Source organism: Galeopterus variegatus, unplaced genomic scaffold (genome assembly GCF_000696425.1).
Source record: "Galeopterus variegatus unplaced genomic scaffold, G_variegatus-3.0.2 Scaffold1000, whole genome shotgun sequence".
Taxonomy (NCBI): domain Eukaryota; kingdom Metazoa; phylum Chordata; class Mammalia; order Dermoptera; family Cynocephalidae; genus Galeopterus; species Galeopterus variegatus.
This window is the reverse complement of record NW_007727111.1, coordinates 247,864-264,922: the sequence shown is the minus strand read 5'-3', so window position 1 is coordinate 264,922 and position 17,059 is coordinate 247,864. Positions and strand designations below refer to the sequence as shown.

Here is a 17,059-nt window from a genome sequence, read left to right as displayed (position 1 = left end):
TTTTTTTTTTTTTTTTTTTTAAAGATGACTGGTAAGGGGATCTCAACCCTTGGCTTGGTGTTGTCAGCACCACGCTCAGCCAGTGAGCAAACCAGCCATCCCTATATAGGATCCGAACCCGTGGCCTTGATGTTATCAGCACCACACTCTACCGAGTGAGCCACGGGCCGGCCTAGTATATATTTTTTATACATTATAAATATGATGACATATTTTTATCATATATGATAAAAATATAATTCATTAGTAAAATAATAGATGGATATTGACTAAAGTTACATGATGTTAATTTTAGGTGTCCACTTCACTGGGTAAGGGATACCCAGATGGCTGGTTACTTCAGAGACTGGCATTTGAATCAGTGGACTGAGTAAAGAAGATCCAACCTCATCAGTGTAGGTGGGTACAATCCAATCTGTTGAGGTCCTGGGTAGAACAAAAAGGGAGAGAAATGGTGAAATCTCTTTTCTGGAGCTGGAACATCCATCTTCTCCTGCTCATGGACTTCAGAATTCCAGGTTCTAAGGCCTTTGAGGCTAAAACTGAATTATACTACCAGCTTCTCTTGTTCTCCAGTTTGCAGATATGGGAACTTTTGGCCTCTATAATCACATGAGCCAAGTCCCATAATAAATCTCCTCCAATCTTCTTTCTTTCTCTTTCTTTCTTTCATCTATCTAAGTATAGATATATATCCATCTCTCTCTATAGATATCATATTGGTTCTGTTTCTCTACAAAACCCTAATTAATACAGATATTTTCCATTGCCATTTTAATATTTAAAGAAATTACTATTTAGAACCAGATTAAAAGAAATAAAAAGCCCCACAAATAACTCATAAAAGAGTTTGGCTGAAACCCCCAAATGTTGAGAATCTTTATTTATGACCTCTTTTGCTTGGGAGAACTTTTAACACAGGTTCTAGGTATTGCTTCTGCCTGCTTTAGCCATATCAGAGTCTTTACCAATTATGTTGTTCTTCAGAGAGTTTGCAATTGCATCTTAAAGACCCATCTTTCTTTGAAATAGTCCAGAATTTCTGCTTCAGCCTTGCCTCTTTGAAAAGAAGGCAACTTCCCTTCATAAGCATGGCTGTCCTAAATACCTTGGGTGTTGTTTTTCTCTTAGCTGGCACCAAAAGAATCACAAAATAAGGAAGCTCATTTAAAACATTTTCCTCATGGCTGTTCTGTTTCCCCATTCAGGAAAAAGATTATTGGTTACCATGGCAATCAGCTTCCACAGAATTCCAATCTAAGTAACTGCACAGGTACAGCACAAGCTTTACTCAATGTTCTTTACTGTGGTTTTCTGCAGATCTGCATATTTTCCCAGCCTGTTCTCTGTATCTGCTGCCTAAAACAATCAATCAACCAACCAAACCAACAACCTAAAGGAAAGCCAGATAACTGTTTCAAAGACAGAATATCCCCATCTCTTCAAATATTTTAAAAATTTACATATAGAGTTGTACAATAATATCCTCCATCAATTTCCTCTAATTTTGTTCTATCCAGGCCCTCAACAGCACCTGAGAACTTTGTTATCTTCTTTCACAAGTCTAGGATTATATTTGTACCCCTTTGACCATATTTGGAAAACAATAAATTTACAGTAAAAATCATAGCAGGAAATAGTTCTATCAGATCATTTCCCATGGCTCTATATCATAGTTTTTCCTAAGGATAATTCTCTAACCTCCCTCCCTCCACTCTGATAAAAAAGTGCAGACACTCGGAAGAATAAAAATTGTCTTCAGCCATTGCCTTGGAGATGCCAAACATCCTTGAGAGTGTTTAATTACCTGTTTCTGTTCAGAATATTACTGATAATAATAAGAGATGGTTTTATACAGGTCAAACACAATTTAATGGTGCCTAGTATCTATCTGCTACATTGTGGAGGAAGTAGAATGATTTTGGAGAGTCAACTGGATAAATTCTATTTCCCTACAACTTTCATTCTTTTCTTATCATTACTTTTAGTCTTTGCTGGTTATTTAGTTTCTTCATTACTATGTGTCATAAACTAGGAATCTCGAGATTTCTATTTTACGGAGAGACAGCTTTTTACCTATTAATTCTATTACTTTGAAGCAGTAGTGGTATTTTGGTAATTAAAAAGAGAGAGCTTAAAAGGGAGTTGTTATTATTTAACATTAGGCAGTTAAAAAGAAAATCTGGCCTTAACTCTGTTTCCTGCAAAGTTTTTCTCATAGATGTCTTTTCATTGAAAAAGACATATCTCATGACCAGTCTATGAACACCCCATTGAAGACTGCCATCTCCTATTAAGGGCATGGAAGTAAACTCCAACTAAAACAGATGCCTTCGCCCACAGATTCTAAAATCAGAGGGTATTCATAAACCGCCCCACAAATTTTCACAGTGTAGTGGGAAACAGGAACTGTTAAAAATTTGAAACTCTACTAAAGTACTTTCTTCCTCTTCCGGTAAAAGGAAATACATTACTTTCTAGGAAGCTCACTACTTCAAAAAAACATACAAAGAAATCAAGGTTGGAAATTCATGATTCTAGCAGAAAAGAAATTTACTTTTCTATGGAAAGCCACAGCATGATTCTCTGACTCCTCTCAAAACTGTTTTGGAATTCTTTCAAGGGGGTAGAAAAGACACTTATTCATTTATTTGTTTATTCATTCTGAGAAGTCATTCTATATTACATAAAATGTTTCAAAGTTTTACTCATTCCTTTGGATACATGGACACATGTACTTCCTGATATACTAATCCCACACAAACTAGAAAGAAAAACTGACCAATTATAGGCAGAATTTTCTAGATTAAGAGAACAGACTGAAGCTAAATAATCACATAAACTCCGAGTAATTATATGACAGAGCACCTTTAGATTTACGTAGAAAAAAAGTTGCTCTCAATTTTCAGTTGACAAAAAAGCAGCTGAGAAAAGCAGAAACTCTAATGAAGAGTCAGAATTCTAAAGGCAGGGAGGCAAGACGACAAGCTGTTTTGACAGCTGGATAAAGATAGGGAAAAAAGACTGTAAACGAGAGGAAGTTGTGATGAAAATGTAGAATGAATTGTTTGAAAATGGTAAAATGAAAGCTTTAATTAACATGGGGGCAACGAGCAGGAAAGGGAGAAAGTTATTTAGCTCAGATAGAAAATTGTAAAGAAATTTAAGTGAATGACATAATTTGTATTTTCATTTGCAGGGGCCAAGGGATGACAATTAAAAAATGACAATTTTTATTGTTTTGATATTTTATACATAAGAAGATCCAATTGTCTGAAATATAAATATAATATAAAATATCTATTAATATAATTATTTATATTATTACTAAACAAATTGGCAAGCAGGGTTTACTTTTCATTAACCTTGTTGTAACCTTAAAAAAAAAAACACTACTTTTAATAATTCAAACTGTAACCAAGATCATGATTTCATAATGTGAACATAACCAGAAAGCCTGAATCAGTTGCAAATTGGTCTTTCTTTGCTGGTGTCCTTTAAACTTGGGCTCCTAACTTGAGTAAGAAAATGTAAACGCAGAAACCACCAAAACCAAAGTTCCTTATTAGAAATCATGTGAGCAGTTTAACATTAAAAACATTTTTCAAAAACCATACATGGTACATATTAGACAGAGTTTTAGTTTCTTTTACTTAAATTGCATTGATACTGATTTATAACTCTCCTAACACTTCATAGGTTGGCAATCCTATGTCCTGCATTTTCCAGGTCATTTCAGATTTTAAATATTTTGTCTGTCAAATGGTGTGTCTGGATTTGGGTTTGGAAAACATGGTTACTGAATTTATAGGCTAACTCTGAACTAGTAATGGCCTTTAGCATTATGTAGTAATTCTATTTGGGGGCAATGAACATCAAGTTAAACCAAATAAAATCAAACCTCATCTACCTAATAATTAGCTATCCTAAAATAATGAGGACTTCAAAAAACTTTGTAGTAATTTACAACTTGAGAAGCATTCATAATATGATTTTCATAGACACAAACCCATGCATAGTTGGTAAACCTATAAATGACTACTCTCCCTTGCTATATAGGAAATTAAAAACAAAAGATATTGTAATTATATATTACATGGGCAAAACTAAGACAAAAATAATCTAAATGTGCTTGTTTCAATAAAAAAGGATCTGGCGGTCTTTCTTATTTTTAATTTCCACAGACAGGAACTTATATTCTTGATAACCCGGAACTGAAAAGTACACTGGTATTTTCTACATATATTGTGACAATTATCTAAGTGTGTTCAGTTAAGATTGACTCTTTATCCTAGGCCACAACATCGTTATTTTGCAAATGAAAATATTTAGATCATTTGATGGCCTTCTTCCCCTTTAACTACTATCCTTTATAACATAATGTTCGTTGCTCCGTTCTTTATTCTTTTGTGATTTAGGTAACCACTAAGAGAGAGGGGAAAAAAGTTTAAAAATTGGCTATATCCAGAATGGCACTTAATAACTCTTTCGAAAATTAAGGTGATTTTCCCCAAGTTTTGTTGGTAGTATATCTACCACTAGTTATGAGGCTCTCCCTCCCACATTTCCCTGCTAGCTGGGACATGAGAAGCCAGGGGATGCTGCTGCAACAGGGGTGGGAGTGGAAGATAGGATATTACCCGCATGACACTCCGGCACTGTTGCCATGAATGACTCACTTGTGTTTGGCACTTTTGTTGCACAGAAATCTCCTCCTCTTGCTGCTTCCTCCTTCGAGCTCCTCTCAGGCTGTCTCCTGCGCTTTGGCCTTTAAGGAGAAGCGAGAGCAGGTGGGCACAGAGGAGCTCGCCGAGTCCTCCTCCCCCTACTCCTTCCCTAATTTAGCAGTACTTCCGGCCGCGTGACATCATCCCCCGCACCCCGTGACGTAAGCGGCGGGTGACGCGTGTGCGGAGAGGAGCGCGCTGACGTTGCTATTTAAAGGTCCTCCTGCGGGGAGGATGGAGACACAGAGCGAACACCTGGTGTGGGTCGTGGAGGAGGCTGTGGCAGCCGGGAGCGGGGCCAGGAGCCAGCGGAGGAGCAGAGCGCACTGTCCGCCCGCCGCCGGCCACTAGGGGAGGGGGGAAAGGAAGGAAGGACGGACTGACGGACCTGCCAGCTGGCCCACTCCCCACGAGGGCCGGCTCTGCCCCTGATTACCAGCCTCCCCGCCGTCTCGTGGCCGCTGCTTTCTCTTGCTGCCTTCAGGGCCCGCTGGGCCCGCGGGACGGGTCAGAGCCCCAGCCCCGGCTCCTCGGCGACGACTGCCGCCTCCCGCCCCTTATCGCTCCCTCCCGCGTGCAGGGGGAGGGACCGCTATCGCCTCCCGTTCTCCCCGCCTCTTCCCCCGGCCCCCCTTCGCAGCCCGCTCAGCCGTCGCGCTCCCCTCACGCCGGCGGCGCTGATCGGGAAGCGGCGCCCTCCGCTCTGCGAGCCGGCCGTTTGGTGGCTGAGGCAGCGGCGGGCTTCTGGCCGCGCGGGCCGGCGCTGCTCTGACTAGCGGGAGCTGGAGGCCGGCGGAAGCGGGCGCCTATGGAAGTGTGAGGAAGCGGCGGCGGGGCCCGGGGAATGTGAGGCGGCTCGTGGCGGCGGTGCGGAGCGTGAGACGAGCTGCAGGGGTGGGGGCGCTGGAGCGGCGGCTCTCCCAAGGCTTTGAGACCCGCTCTCCTGCCCCTGACGTGGGGTTAGCCTCCCGCCTCAGCTCGGGAGGGCGCCCGTCGACCCTTAGCCCCCTCCACTCGCTGCTCGGCCCGCCCCGGAGCTCGGGACAAGGTGCCGGGGGAAGCGTGGGGCTTGGCTCTCTGATTCATTCATTCTCCGCCGACGGGAGCCTCAGACCCGCTGTGCTCCGAAGAGAGGAGGGAAGAGGGGGCAACTGCGAATGAAGGGCCGGGCGAGAGCCGGGCTCCATTGTGCTCGGCGGCGGGGGGCAGGAAAGGGTTGAGGGAGGTGGGTTCGGGCCCCCTCCCCTTGCTCCCCGGCGTGCGCTGCGCCCCCAGGCTGCTGCCAGCCTGGAAATGGCTCCGTTTATTCTCCTCGAGAGAATCAATCGATCTTGCCCAGCCTTCTCTTCCTCCTCCACACCTCCTCTCTGCTTCGAGTCTTAGGAGGGGAAAAATTAAAAAGACAGATTCCAATGTGGAGTGCGGTGCACGTCGCGAGCTGCCGGGTTTGCACTTCGAGGAGATTTTTCTATATAGTTTTTTCTAATGTGAACGTAGGGAAGCAGTGGCGTTATTACTGTTTTCAGGATTTTTATTAAAGTGCACGTCGCGTTGGGTTGCACGCTCCACCCCTGGGGACTTGGTGTGGTGGAGAAATTTGAACCTGCAGCCTTAGCACCGAAAAGGCCGAGTTACCTGGGTCTCCCTGAGTATCGAGGAGGACCTGAGCGAAATGACCAGCGAACTCATTTTTTTATAGGACTCCGTGAAACTGGATTTTGCGTTTTCTTACATGTAGACTCATTTTGTGGAATAGAGTTGACCGCTGTCTCCTCCACGCAGCATTTTAGCTCTAATAAGCAAATGCCACCTCTGTTTGAACGTTTTGGTGTTTACCAGAGAGAAATCATTTTACCTAAGAGAACTAATTGAATTGTCAGCATCATTGAAATACCTCCGGAAAAGGATCTCGGGGGGTTGAAAAGCAACTGCGAAATAGCAAACGGAGAAATTTCTTTGGAAGTTATTCCGTAGCATACGAGCAGAAACTTCAGAGCAAGTTTCCACTGGGCAAAATGGGGTAAGGATTTTTGTGCTCAACACAGCTTCGAATCTGTTTGTGTATGTTATTGAGTGGTGATGGTGATGGTGTTTTGTGCTTTAAAACAAATTTGCCACCTTGCTAAGCTGGTCATACTTTAAAAATATAGGTGTGCTATCCTTTTGACAAATTATTTTTGTAAAGTGACAGCAGAGGTCATAATGGAGCATATGTGTATTGTTTGTAACTTGGATATAGTTTTATTAGTAACGTTTACAAAGACAACGCATTCTACACTTTAATGGTTAAACTGCTTGATCAGTTTGTAAGCAAAATCATGTTAGGTTTTGCTGACGGTATCTTTCAAGGAGAAGTACTGCATTCTCTTAAGTACTTTTAGAATAATCAGTTGCACAAAGGAACGATTGTAATGGGTGGTTAGCAGTCCTTGAAATTGATCCAATGTAAATTGTCGCCCTCACCGTGCCCTCTGTTTTGCCCTTGAATATCCAAAGCTAAAATCTACAGAATTGAATTTTTGGAGCATTAAAACGAAAATCTGAAAGTCTTACTGATGCGGTCTCCATAGTGCGGGTGCACTCGTAGGAGACAGCTCGAAAAAGGCTTTTTGTTAAAGGAACTTGTTTTTCACTTTTCTCTTTTTCGCTTTTAGGCTCAGACCTTCAGTTTATGTTAACATTATCAGATCTACACCTTCCTTCAGACCCAAGGCCAACCAAGAGTGCATTTTCCAACTTTTTATTAACTCCTCACACTGTAGTTTGATAAAATGCTAGTGACTCTTACTAATTTAAACTGAATACCCATAATACAGTAATGGAGTAATGATCTATTAATTTCACTGACAGATTAAAAATCTCTGCTCCTTTGCTGTTCGGTCAAAGAGGAACTTCCAGAATTTTCTCCTTTTGCAGTTGAACAAAAACAAATCTGAAGTGTAGGTGGGGGACAGTGAAAAGATGGACTCTGAAATTTATTGTGATGGTTTAGGTGTGTACACACACGCGAAACTTTTGGAGGAAAGTTCTTGGATAGTACTTTCTTCTTGTTGAAATTAGAATTTGAAATTAACTAAACAACTTTGAAAATTTAGAATATATGCTGTAGGAATCCTTGCTCAGAAATTAATGAGAAAGTGATAATTGTTTTAAAAACTTAAATGGCAAATGACGAGAATATGTATAACTTGCATGATTTGGGGTACTGCTAAGAGTAATTAAAATATCTCATTCTATTTCTAGTGCTGCTATTAGTAGCTTAGTGATCTGAAGCAAACCACTTAATCTCTATGGAGTCTGTTTTAGATGACATGACTTTTAAAGATTTTCCCAACCTGTAAAAATTATTTTTCTCCTCCCCATTTTAATGATCACTAGTTGGTTTCTTGAAGTAGATCTTTCAAATAGAGAGGTTTTTTTTTCTCTAAGCAGTTTAAGCACTCAAGCTGGAAAATAATAGCATTTAAAAAATGTTTCAGATGAACTGCACCAATTTTAAGTGAGATAAAATACTGAAATATACTACTATTCAAAACCTTTGGAATATGGCTTCCCTTGAGCATCTGTAGCTCCTCTGTTTAAAACGTGTTGAAGCAATAAAAAAAAAAGAAAGAAAGAAAAAGGCAGTTTTTCATGTTGAAGGCTGAATTCTCTCTAGACTGTGGAGTGGAAAAAAATCAGTTTTCCGCAACACTTAGGTTGCATGAATGCCTGTCATTCAAGGGAAGCTTGGGATGAACTTAATACCGAGGAGGCTAGTATTTAAAATATAAAAGTAAGTCCCCCACACATACGTTTAGACACTTAGTGTAATTTGTTTAAAAATGAGTCTGTTTGCTTTTTTGTTAATAAAGTCTCAAAGGTGGACTGAAGAGGAAAAGGAGCATACATTTATGATGTTATTTTTCTGAAAGTCTATGTTTGGGGCTATGACCCTTTCTCATTGATAATGACTTGAGAGAGGAAGGGTAGGTGGAAGTAAAAGAGAAGAGCATACAGCAAAGGCATTGCAGAAAGTTCCACACTTCGTAGATGTTTATACTTAATGAATGTTTGTGGAATAAGCATAGCCACCTGGACCTACTTAGAACAAAAGGAAAAAGAGCTTTAAATGGCCTTTAAAGTTTAGCAATCCTAAATTACCTTACGCTGACAGGTATCTAAAATCTAATATTGTGTGTGAAGAGATTCACATATTACAAATACATTTTGACTAATGTTAGTTTATAATAGGATCTATCTTTGCCTTAATTATGGATATAATTGCAAGTCTAGGGTAAAGTCTAAGCAAAGGAATATTTTAAATAAAATGAGTAACTAGTTTAAGCAGAAAAAATTATGGCTCCTGTAATGATAGTTTATGAACTATGGAAATGGAAAGGAACAGCTGAAACTGACAGTTGGCAGAGTATGTCAAAGTATCTTGGATGTTGAGTGAACTGTTTTTAATTGCAGTGATAGCAGCTGAAGAATAGGTTTATAGAATAGGTGTATCAGACCCCCTAAAAATTAAGGCGTTCACATATGTAAGATGAAGTCTGTTAGAAGCTTCAAAACCTAAGCGAGGAGCCCGTTAGGCATGAACTCTCCAGCTCCTCACAACCCCCAATCTCATAGTGAGTCAGTAGCTATTTTAGAACAATTAGAGTAGACAACAGAAATCAGGTAACTTCAACCAGTTATTTCAGACTGCCTTTTGTTTTTACTTAGCTCATGTTGGCAACCTAGTCCCATCGGCAAGGGAAGAGAATTATTCCCATTAAGAGCTCGTTATATATAAAATGGGGTTCTCGCTGCTAAAGGAGTCTGTTGATGTTTTTTCATTTATCTCATAGCCTGTGGGGACCTCTGGAGTCCCTCTATCCCCTTCTCCAGGTAATTTCCTGAAGTGTGGAAGTGGGTGCTGCTACATTGGAACCTGAACTGACCCTAACCCTAACCCTTTGCTGAAAGACAGGAAGCTGACACCTCTTTCTGCCTCAGGCTGCCAGGTTCTGCTATCTAGGAGCTGTAACAAAAATGGGGAAATCTTGATCCAGCACTGCTTGTGATATGAATGGCCTTTGTTGCAAAGTTAACCACCCTATCATTCCTAACGACAGAGAAGTTAGATATTAGTCCTTAATTCTTTATTTGTTCAGTTTACCAACTTTGTACCCCTATTTTATGTGGTGTATACAGAGCACGGTGCTGCTGATAGGGAAACTAGTAAAGTGTGCTCTTTTGACAAGGAGTTTATAGGTTAGTAGTTGGGAAGACAGTCGAGCCTAAAATAAGTACAGTGAAATGTTAAAGGAGCTATAATGTAGGACATAGAGGCAAAAAGCATGTATGTATATAGCATTAGCTGCTCAGGGAAGGATAAAAAGGCTTTGGGGAGGAGGTGACAGGTATTAAATACTGAGAGATGAGTACAGGTGGGCCTCATAGACAGATGAGAGGGCATTCAAAGCAGAGGGAATAGCATGACAGCACTAAGAGAACTACAAAAAGTTTGGCATGATGAGCTGCATTTGCTTGAGCTCTATTGGTTGTAGCGACAGATAGGTCTAGAACCTTATGCAGGAGCCAGGTTAGAAAGCCCTGTAGACCAAATGAAAGACTGGGTTATCTTGTAGATTGATGTATTTCAAGCTTTTTTGGTTATGACACATTGGAAAGATAATACAATTTTACATTGTGACTAAATATGCTTATATATAAATGATAAAACATCACAAAATTATACTCTTACTTTGTGTGGTGCACTCTAGTAGTTTCTATTCTATTCCATTTATTTTGTTTTTAGGAATGATAGTGAGGACCCATTAAATTTATTTAACAACCCCACTGCAGCAACTGGTAATTTGAAAAGCACTGCTTTTGGCTGTGGGAACTTTTAACCAGAGTAGTAACATGAAGGATCAGGGAAGTAGGGTAAGAAAACAATTTTGGAAATCATTTAAATTTTGGTTTTGTATGTTGTGTCATATGGAAACACCAACACAGAACAATGAACCCTGGCTGGGTAGAGGAAGTAGGTAGTTGGACAGGCCCTGGAAAGTTCCAAAGTGGGAGGGAAAGGAGGGGGATTGAGAGATGGGCGGTTAGGCTGAGTGGGTCTTATTCAGAATTAGGGCATTTCATGTGCAGAGATAAAAATGTAGGTATGTAAAAATGTAAGAAACAGCATGGTATCTTAGCAGAGCCACTCTCAGGTGAATCATCAAATTGTGAACTTGGGAGTTTAGAGATTGATAAAAGAAACTTCTTATGCATAGTCTGTAATTTTGAGTGATTGTCTTAGAGGAAAAGGTAGTTACATCTCAGAAGGTGCAACCTCCCTGCTGCCATGTGATTTCTTTTTTTTTTTTTCTTAGTTACTGGATTGTTTTGTTGTTTAGGATTAATCCAACTAACTGTGTCCCGACCCGCAGGATATTCAACGCAGACCTGGAGGGGGGAGTGGGAATTGGATGGGACAAGAGACGCGAGAGATGGGAGACAAGACAGTATTCTGATCAAGTCTTGTTTATTGATTCTTAGGTTACATCTTATATAGGAAAAAGCAGGCATATTGTAAGGAGTTAGGAATGCAGGAATACGATAAGATCTTGAGAAGAAACAAAGTCAGAAAATCTCTGATGCAAAGAAGCCCCCAATCTTTACAAGAAAGCAGAAACTAGAAAGGAGATAAGAGGTCACTCTTGAGTAGACTTGCATAGCCAGGAGCACAGCGTCCCAGGCACAGATTATGAGGCAGATATCCCATAAGCACAGACATGCAGATTGTCACGTAGGCCTGGTCACACAAGAAGGGGTGTGGGGCTATAGGCTCCCAACAAACTGGACAGAAGAATAGGGAAAACAAGTCCCAAATATTTCATGTTTTCTGACATAATTTTTACCTGATATAATTTTTTTTTTTTTTTTTTTAAAGATAACCGGTAAGGGGATCTTAACCCTTGACTTGGTGTTGTCAGCACCACGCTCAGCCAGTGAGCTAACCGGTCATCCCTATATGAGATCCGAACCCATGGCCTTGGTGTTATCAGCACCACACTCTCCCGAGTGAGCCACAGGCCGGCCCCTACCTGATATAATTTTAAATAACTGACTATAAAACATTTTAAATACCTTTATATCTTGATTAATTAGGAACTGCTTAGTTGAATGAAATGTGCAGTTTTTTGTTTGTGTTGCATATTTGTAATGCCTTTTGAACTGTGGCTAATACAGTAGAGTGACCCTGCAGTTTGTGAGATTCCTTGGGGAATGAGCAAGATTTTCCTAGAGATCAAAAAGACTTCTGAGTTTTTGAAAAATCAAGTGACTTTGAGGCATTGTAAAGTTTCTGGTTTACTAAGTATCTTCATTTCAAAAGAATCTACATGTGATAAGGAATATTTATATAGATTTGAGTCCATCTACAAGAATTGAGATGAAATTTTTAGATCTTACTGAACAGGTAGTGGAAGAGTAGGTAAAACTTTTTTAAAAACTAGTCATTCAATGGTCTTTAACATGTGAATAAAATCAAATATTTATAATCTTAATTTTAGGCAAAAAAATCTTAATTTTTATAGCATACCTCTTCACATACTATAAAATTTGAATATCTGTGATCATTCTCTGTTAAAAGAGACAGTTATCAATGAACTTGTCTTCTTAATTTTAGCATTTCATACCTCTTTATACCTCTTTTTTTATCTGTGGTAAGTCTGACACATTGGTCGTTTCTATGCTTCTTTAAAGGAGTCTGAGAAAGGAAAAAAAGATGTAACTTATTAGAATCAATGCTGCTTGTCTTAAGCAATATTTTTGAAGGAAGAAGATGAAATTATTAAAATGTATATCATATTTTTTGTGCTTTGCTTTTTCCTCTAAAAGTTTTTAAAAATCTGTTCACTTCTCTGGTGAGTAAAATTTAGAAATTTACTCATTTTAGTGACCTTGCAAAGAAAAAAAACAAAACTACTCTTCTTCATGAGGTTCCCCTGCCCGATAATGGACTGTGAAGCCAGTGTGGCTCTTGAGTAGCTAAAGGAATGTCATGTTCATTGTGTAGCTAAAAGAATGTCATGTTCATTAGCATGTCTAGATCCATGTGTTCACATGCATCAGAGTCCAGAGCTGAAGAAGAAAGTGTCCTTGACCTTTCCCCCCACAAAGAAGTTTTTGTTCCTGGTTTGTCACTGCCTTTAGTTGGAGAGTCTAACATGTGCAGAGAGCCACAGCTCTGAAACATATCTCTGTGGGCGTTATACACTGTTTCCTAACCAGCTAGTTTATAGTACAGCACATATGTGCAATATTAATTGAAAGGATTTGGAGGAATTAGACCCCATTTTTAGTGTACAGAAAATCCTGATTCTTAGTAGTTGGACATACAGTTGGATGTGCCAGTTATTTTTCTAATTTTAATAATTAAGTTGTTGGATCTTTTCACCTTTACATTTATTTAAGTGTGCCTCCATCTTGCTGAAGTAGTTATTATCTTCTTTCTGTTTCATTTAAGTATTTATAAGAAGTTTAAGAGGATTATTCTGAATAAGGCTTTTTTTGTGAGTCAGAATTTTCTGCCCTAGTTATTTTGTTTCCCCCCTTAGGCTCTTAATAACAGTCTCTAGGAAATTATCTTAAATGGGTTTGACTACCAAAGAGTTCAAAATACTAGAAAAAAATACTTATACTAGAAATTTCTATCAGTCAGTCTTCCTTCATGGAAGGTAAGGTAAGTCTATATGTTTCTAAACATACATTGGACAATTATTTTGAACCTACTATAATATTTAAATGTGCTTGGCCTATCCCTTTACCTTACTGTGCTGCTTTTTGCTTTTTCTTTTGTAAAACAATGCTGTTTTCTGTCTTACTGTGTTCTGCTGTGATTCTGCTATGAATCTGTCTCATGGCTTTTAACATTAAAATTCTTTTGCTTTGCTTAATCACCCTGCCAGTTCCCAAAATGTTTACAGAATGAGAACTCCATCTACTCTTGTTTACTCAGTATCTTATACATTAAGCTGAATGGGAAGACTCCCAAGTGACCCTTAAATTCATTTTCTTGAGATTCTGTTGATTTAAAAAAAAAAAAGTTCTAGATCTTTCAGGCTACCTTTTTCTTTACTCAACTGAAAATCTATAGAATTTTAGTTGTCTATTTTCATTGTTGCTTTTATTTCATTATTGTTAAATTGATATTTATTGCTATGTCCATGTTAGTATGGATGAAATAGTAAGACATTAATTACAATATTGCTATTTAATTTTATTTTGTGACATATTAGTATATTCTGAGTAGCCAGCATATGATCTATGGGTAAATTATAGGCTATTGATATGGTAGGAAGCAAGCCAAAAGAATGTTTTCAAAGATGGGTGCAGTGGTCAATTAGAAACCAGGATGCAAAATTATATATTCTCAGTGACCTCAACTATATAAAATATGCTCTCTATCTGCATAAAAAGATTAAAAAGTGATTTGTTAAAGTGCTACCGTGTTTATTTCTGGGAGGTAAGACTGTGAAATTTTGTTTTTGAGTCTTTCTGAATCTTTTAGTTTCTCTAGGATCAATATATTAAGTTTTAGAACTTCCCTTTGGTTTCAGGGGTGAGGGTATAAAAAATGTTAATATCTACTGTAAAATGTCATCAGGATCAGTCACTGTAATTGGATACTTATGTGTTTGTATCAATTTTAGCTTTTTTATTTCAAATTTTATTTCATTATTTTCAAGGTTGGCTAAAGAAGTGATTAATAATAATTAGCAAAAATTGTTTCTTGTTTAAGTGTAGGGAGTATTTCTATTGTCAGTTATCAGAGTATTAGTACTAATCCACACCATGGAGAAGGAGACAGAGCTCAAAGGGAAAATGTGACTTATGGGAGGTTGTGCAGCTGTGAGACGGCAGAGCATATGTTAGATTGTCCAGCTCCTTAGGGTTTGTATCATTAGTTCAGGTGATCCTAAATGGATATTTACATAGATATTCATTTGCAGAGGAGTTTCTAAACAGTTCTTTAAGAAGCCTTCAGATTTAGTGTAAGCTAGTATCTTAGTAGTGAGTTCATCAAAAAATGATCTTTTTTTCCTCCTGTGTACTTTATTATTTTTTTTTTATTTTAACATTTACTTGTACATTTTTGTGGGGTACAGTGTATTGTTTCAGTACATGCATATACTGCACAATGATTCACTTAGGATAGACAGCATCATTTTCTACCCATTGAGGTATGTATCTTGTTTTCCTTCTAGATAGTACTGAAAAAAACACTGCATTTTAATTTTAGTATAATTAAGTCTCTGCCCAATGCATTATATTTTGAATACATTGACATACTTCTTATAAATGATTTAACATTATCACATGTGCTTGGTGTAGAACATCAAAAGTCGATATTAAATTGTAAATTCTATCAGTCAAACTGTTAACTGCCCTTGTAGTTTTTGGGAACATGAGCCTATGGAATACTTAAATAGGCAGAATCTATTCTCTGAAGATCTCAAACCAGGAAAAGAAAGCTTGAGATGTTATCTTAAAACGTATTTCCTAGGGCTTAAAAGTGGAGACCCACAATTTCTGAATCATCATGAGGGAGCTGTAAGTTACTTGATTCCCTCATTTGTAAGAGAAGGTTGGACTGTATTATACCCAGATTTAAAGTTGTTATTCTTTTGGAATTATTTTCTCCAGAGTTCTCAAACTCTAATGCTATCATTGGCTGGACAGAGAATGTGTGATGGTATAAAGTAAGAGACAGTAGGGATTGGTGGGGACTGTGAGAAAGTGAAGAGAACATGTCCTGCCTGACGGCATTCATAGCCAGTGTGTTTTTAAAAACTTCTGGCCAAAGAAGCACATCTGAGCCTTTAGGTCAGTGGATCTCAATTTTGAACATGCATCAGAATCACCTAGAGAGCTTGTTAAAAACAAAACAGATTGCTGGGCTTCCTTCACCCCCACTAATTTTTGATTCAGTGGGTCTAGGAGTAGGGCCCATGAATTTGCTCTCTAACAGTTTCTCAAGGGATGCCGATGCTGCTGGTCCAGGGACCTTACTTTGAGAGTGACTCCTTTTTATAAATGCAGCTCACAAATGTGAGAAACTTTTATCCATTCAAAAGCTTCAGTGATTCCTAAAACTTCTCTTTTTTTCTTGCTCTGCTTTCCAGTTGTAGAAACTATCATTTTGAACTGAGGTGAAAAAAAACCTGATTGAGTTGCATATACAATCCAGCGACTTTTAGTAAGTTCACAGAGCTGTGGAACTGTCACCACAATCAATTTAGAACATTTTCATCATTCAGTAAAGAAACTCCATGACCATTAGTAGTAACTTCCCATCCCCTACCTCTATACTCTCCCCTCTACCCCCTGACACCAGGCAATCACTTGTCTAGTTTCTTTTTCTGTTGCATATCTATTTTTTATAAGCTAAAAGATCCAGGACAATTTGAAACTGATCTGTATCTCTTTAAACCTGATTGCTTCTAGCAGTAATTACCAGTTATGCCCATTTCTTTCTTTTTTTTTTTTTTTTCCTTTTTGTCTTTTTTTACTGACCGGTAACGGGATCACAACCCTCGGTGTCGCGCCCGTACCAGGGACCAGCAACGGGATCGCAACCCTCGGTGTTGCGCCTGCACTGCGCTCAGCCAGTGAGCGGGAACTGGTCTCCACATGGGATCCGAACCCTCGGCGGGAGCACCGCCACGCTCCCAAGCGGCGGACTCTCCAGTGCGCCACCGGGCCGGCCCATATGCCCATTTCTTATTCGGAGTTACTTCTACTTTCTGGCATTTCTTGATGTATTGTTTCTTAAACTATTTGACACTGCTTCGACTTCTGAAGTTTTCTGCTTTTGAGGGAAATATGATTTCCTTCTAAGTTCTTTATTCTGTTTAGATATCCATAAGTTTGTCCAAATGTCATAAATATTAGTTTTCTATTACTGTGTGACAAATTGCCACAATTTTAGTGGCTTAAAACAACATCCATTTATTACCTCAATTTCTGTGGGTCAAGATTCTGGGCACTGGTTAGCTGGATCTTCCTCTCAGGGTCTCACAAGGCTGCAGTCAGTGTTCATCTGGGACTAAGGTCTCATCCATGGTGGGTGTCATCTTTCAATTTCATGTGGTGGTAGGTGGAATTGATTTCCTTTCAGCTGTACAACTCAACTTGTGTCTTCAAGACCAGCCAAGGGGAGCCTCTTTCTGATACTTCATCTTCTTTCACAGGACTCACCTGAATAGGTCCAGGCAACTCAGGGTAATTTCCCTTTTGATTAACTCAAAGTCAGCTGATTCGTCACCTAATTACCTGTGCGATATCCCATCATAGTCATC

At 39.1% G+C, this 17,059-nt stretch overlaps 1 protein-coding gene across 1 annotated transcript in view; it reads left to right on the top strand.

Moving 5' to 3' along the window:
* The first annotated feature begins 5,674 nt into the window (after positions 1-5,674).
* Positions 5,675-17,059, top strand: part of HOMER1 (homer homolog 1 (Drosophila)) — a 115,569-nt gene continuing 104,184 nt past the window's right edge. Inside the window, exon 1 of the mRNA XM_008574147.1 lies at positions 5,675-6,747. Coding sequence (XP_008572369.1) covers positions 6,743-6,747 — 5 coding nt within the window. The 5' untranslated portion in view covers positions 5,675-6,742. The remainder of the gene's footprint in view (positions 6,748-17,059) is intronic.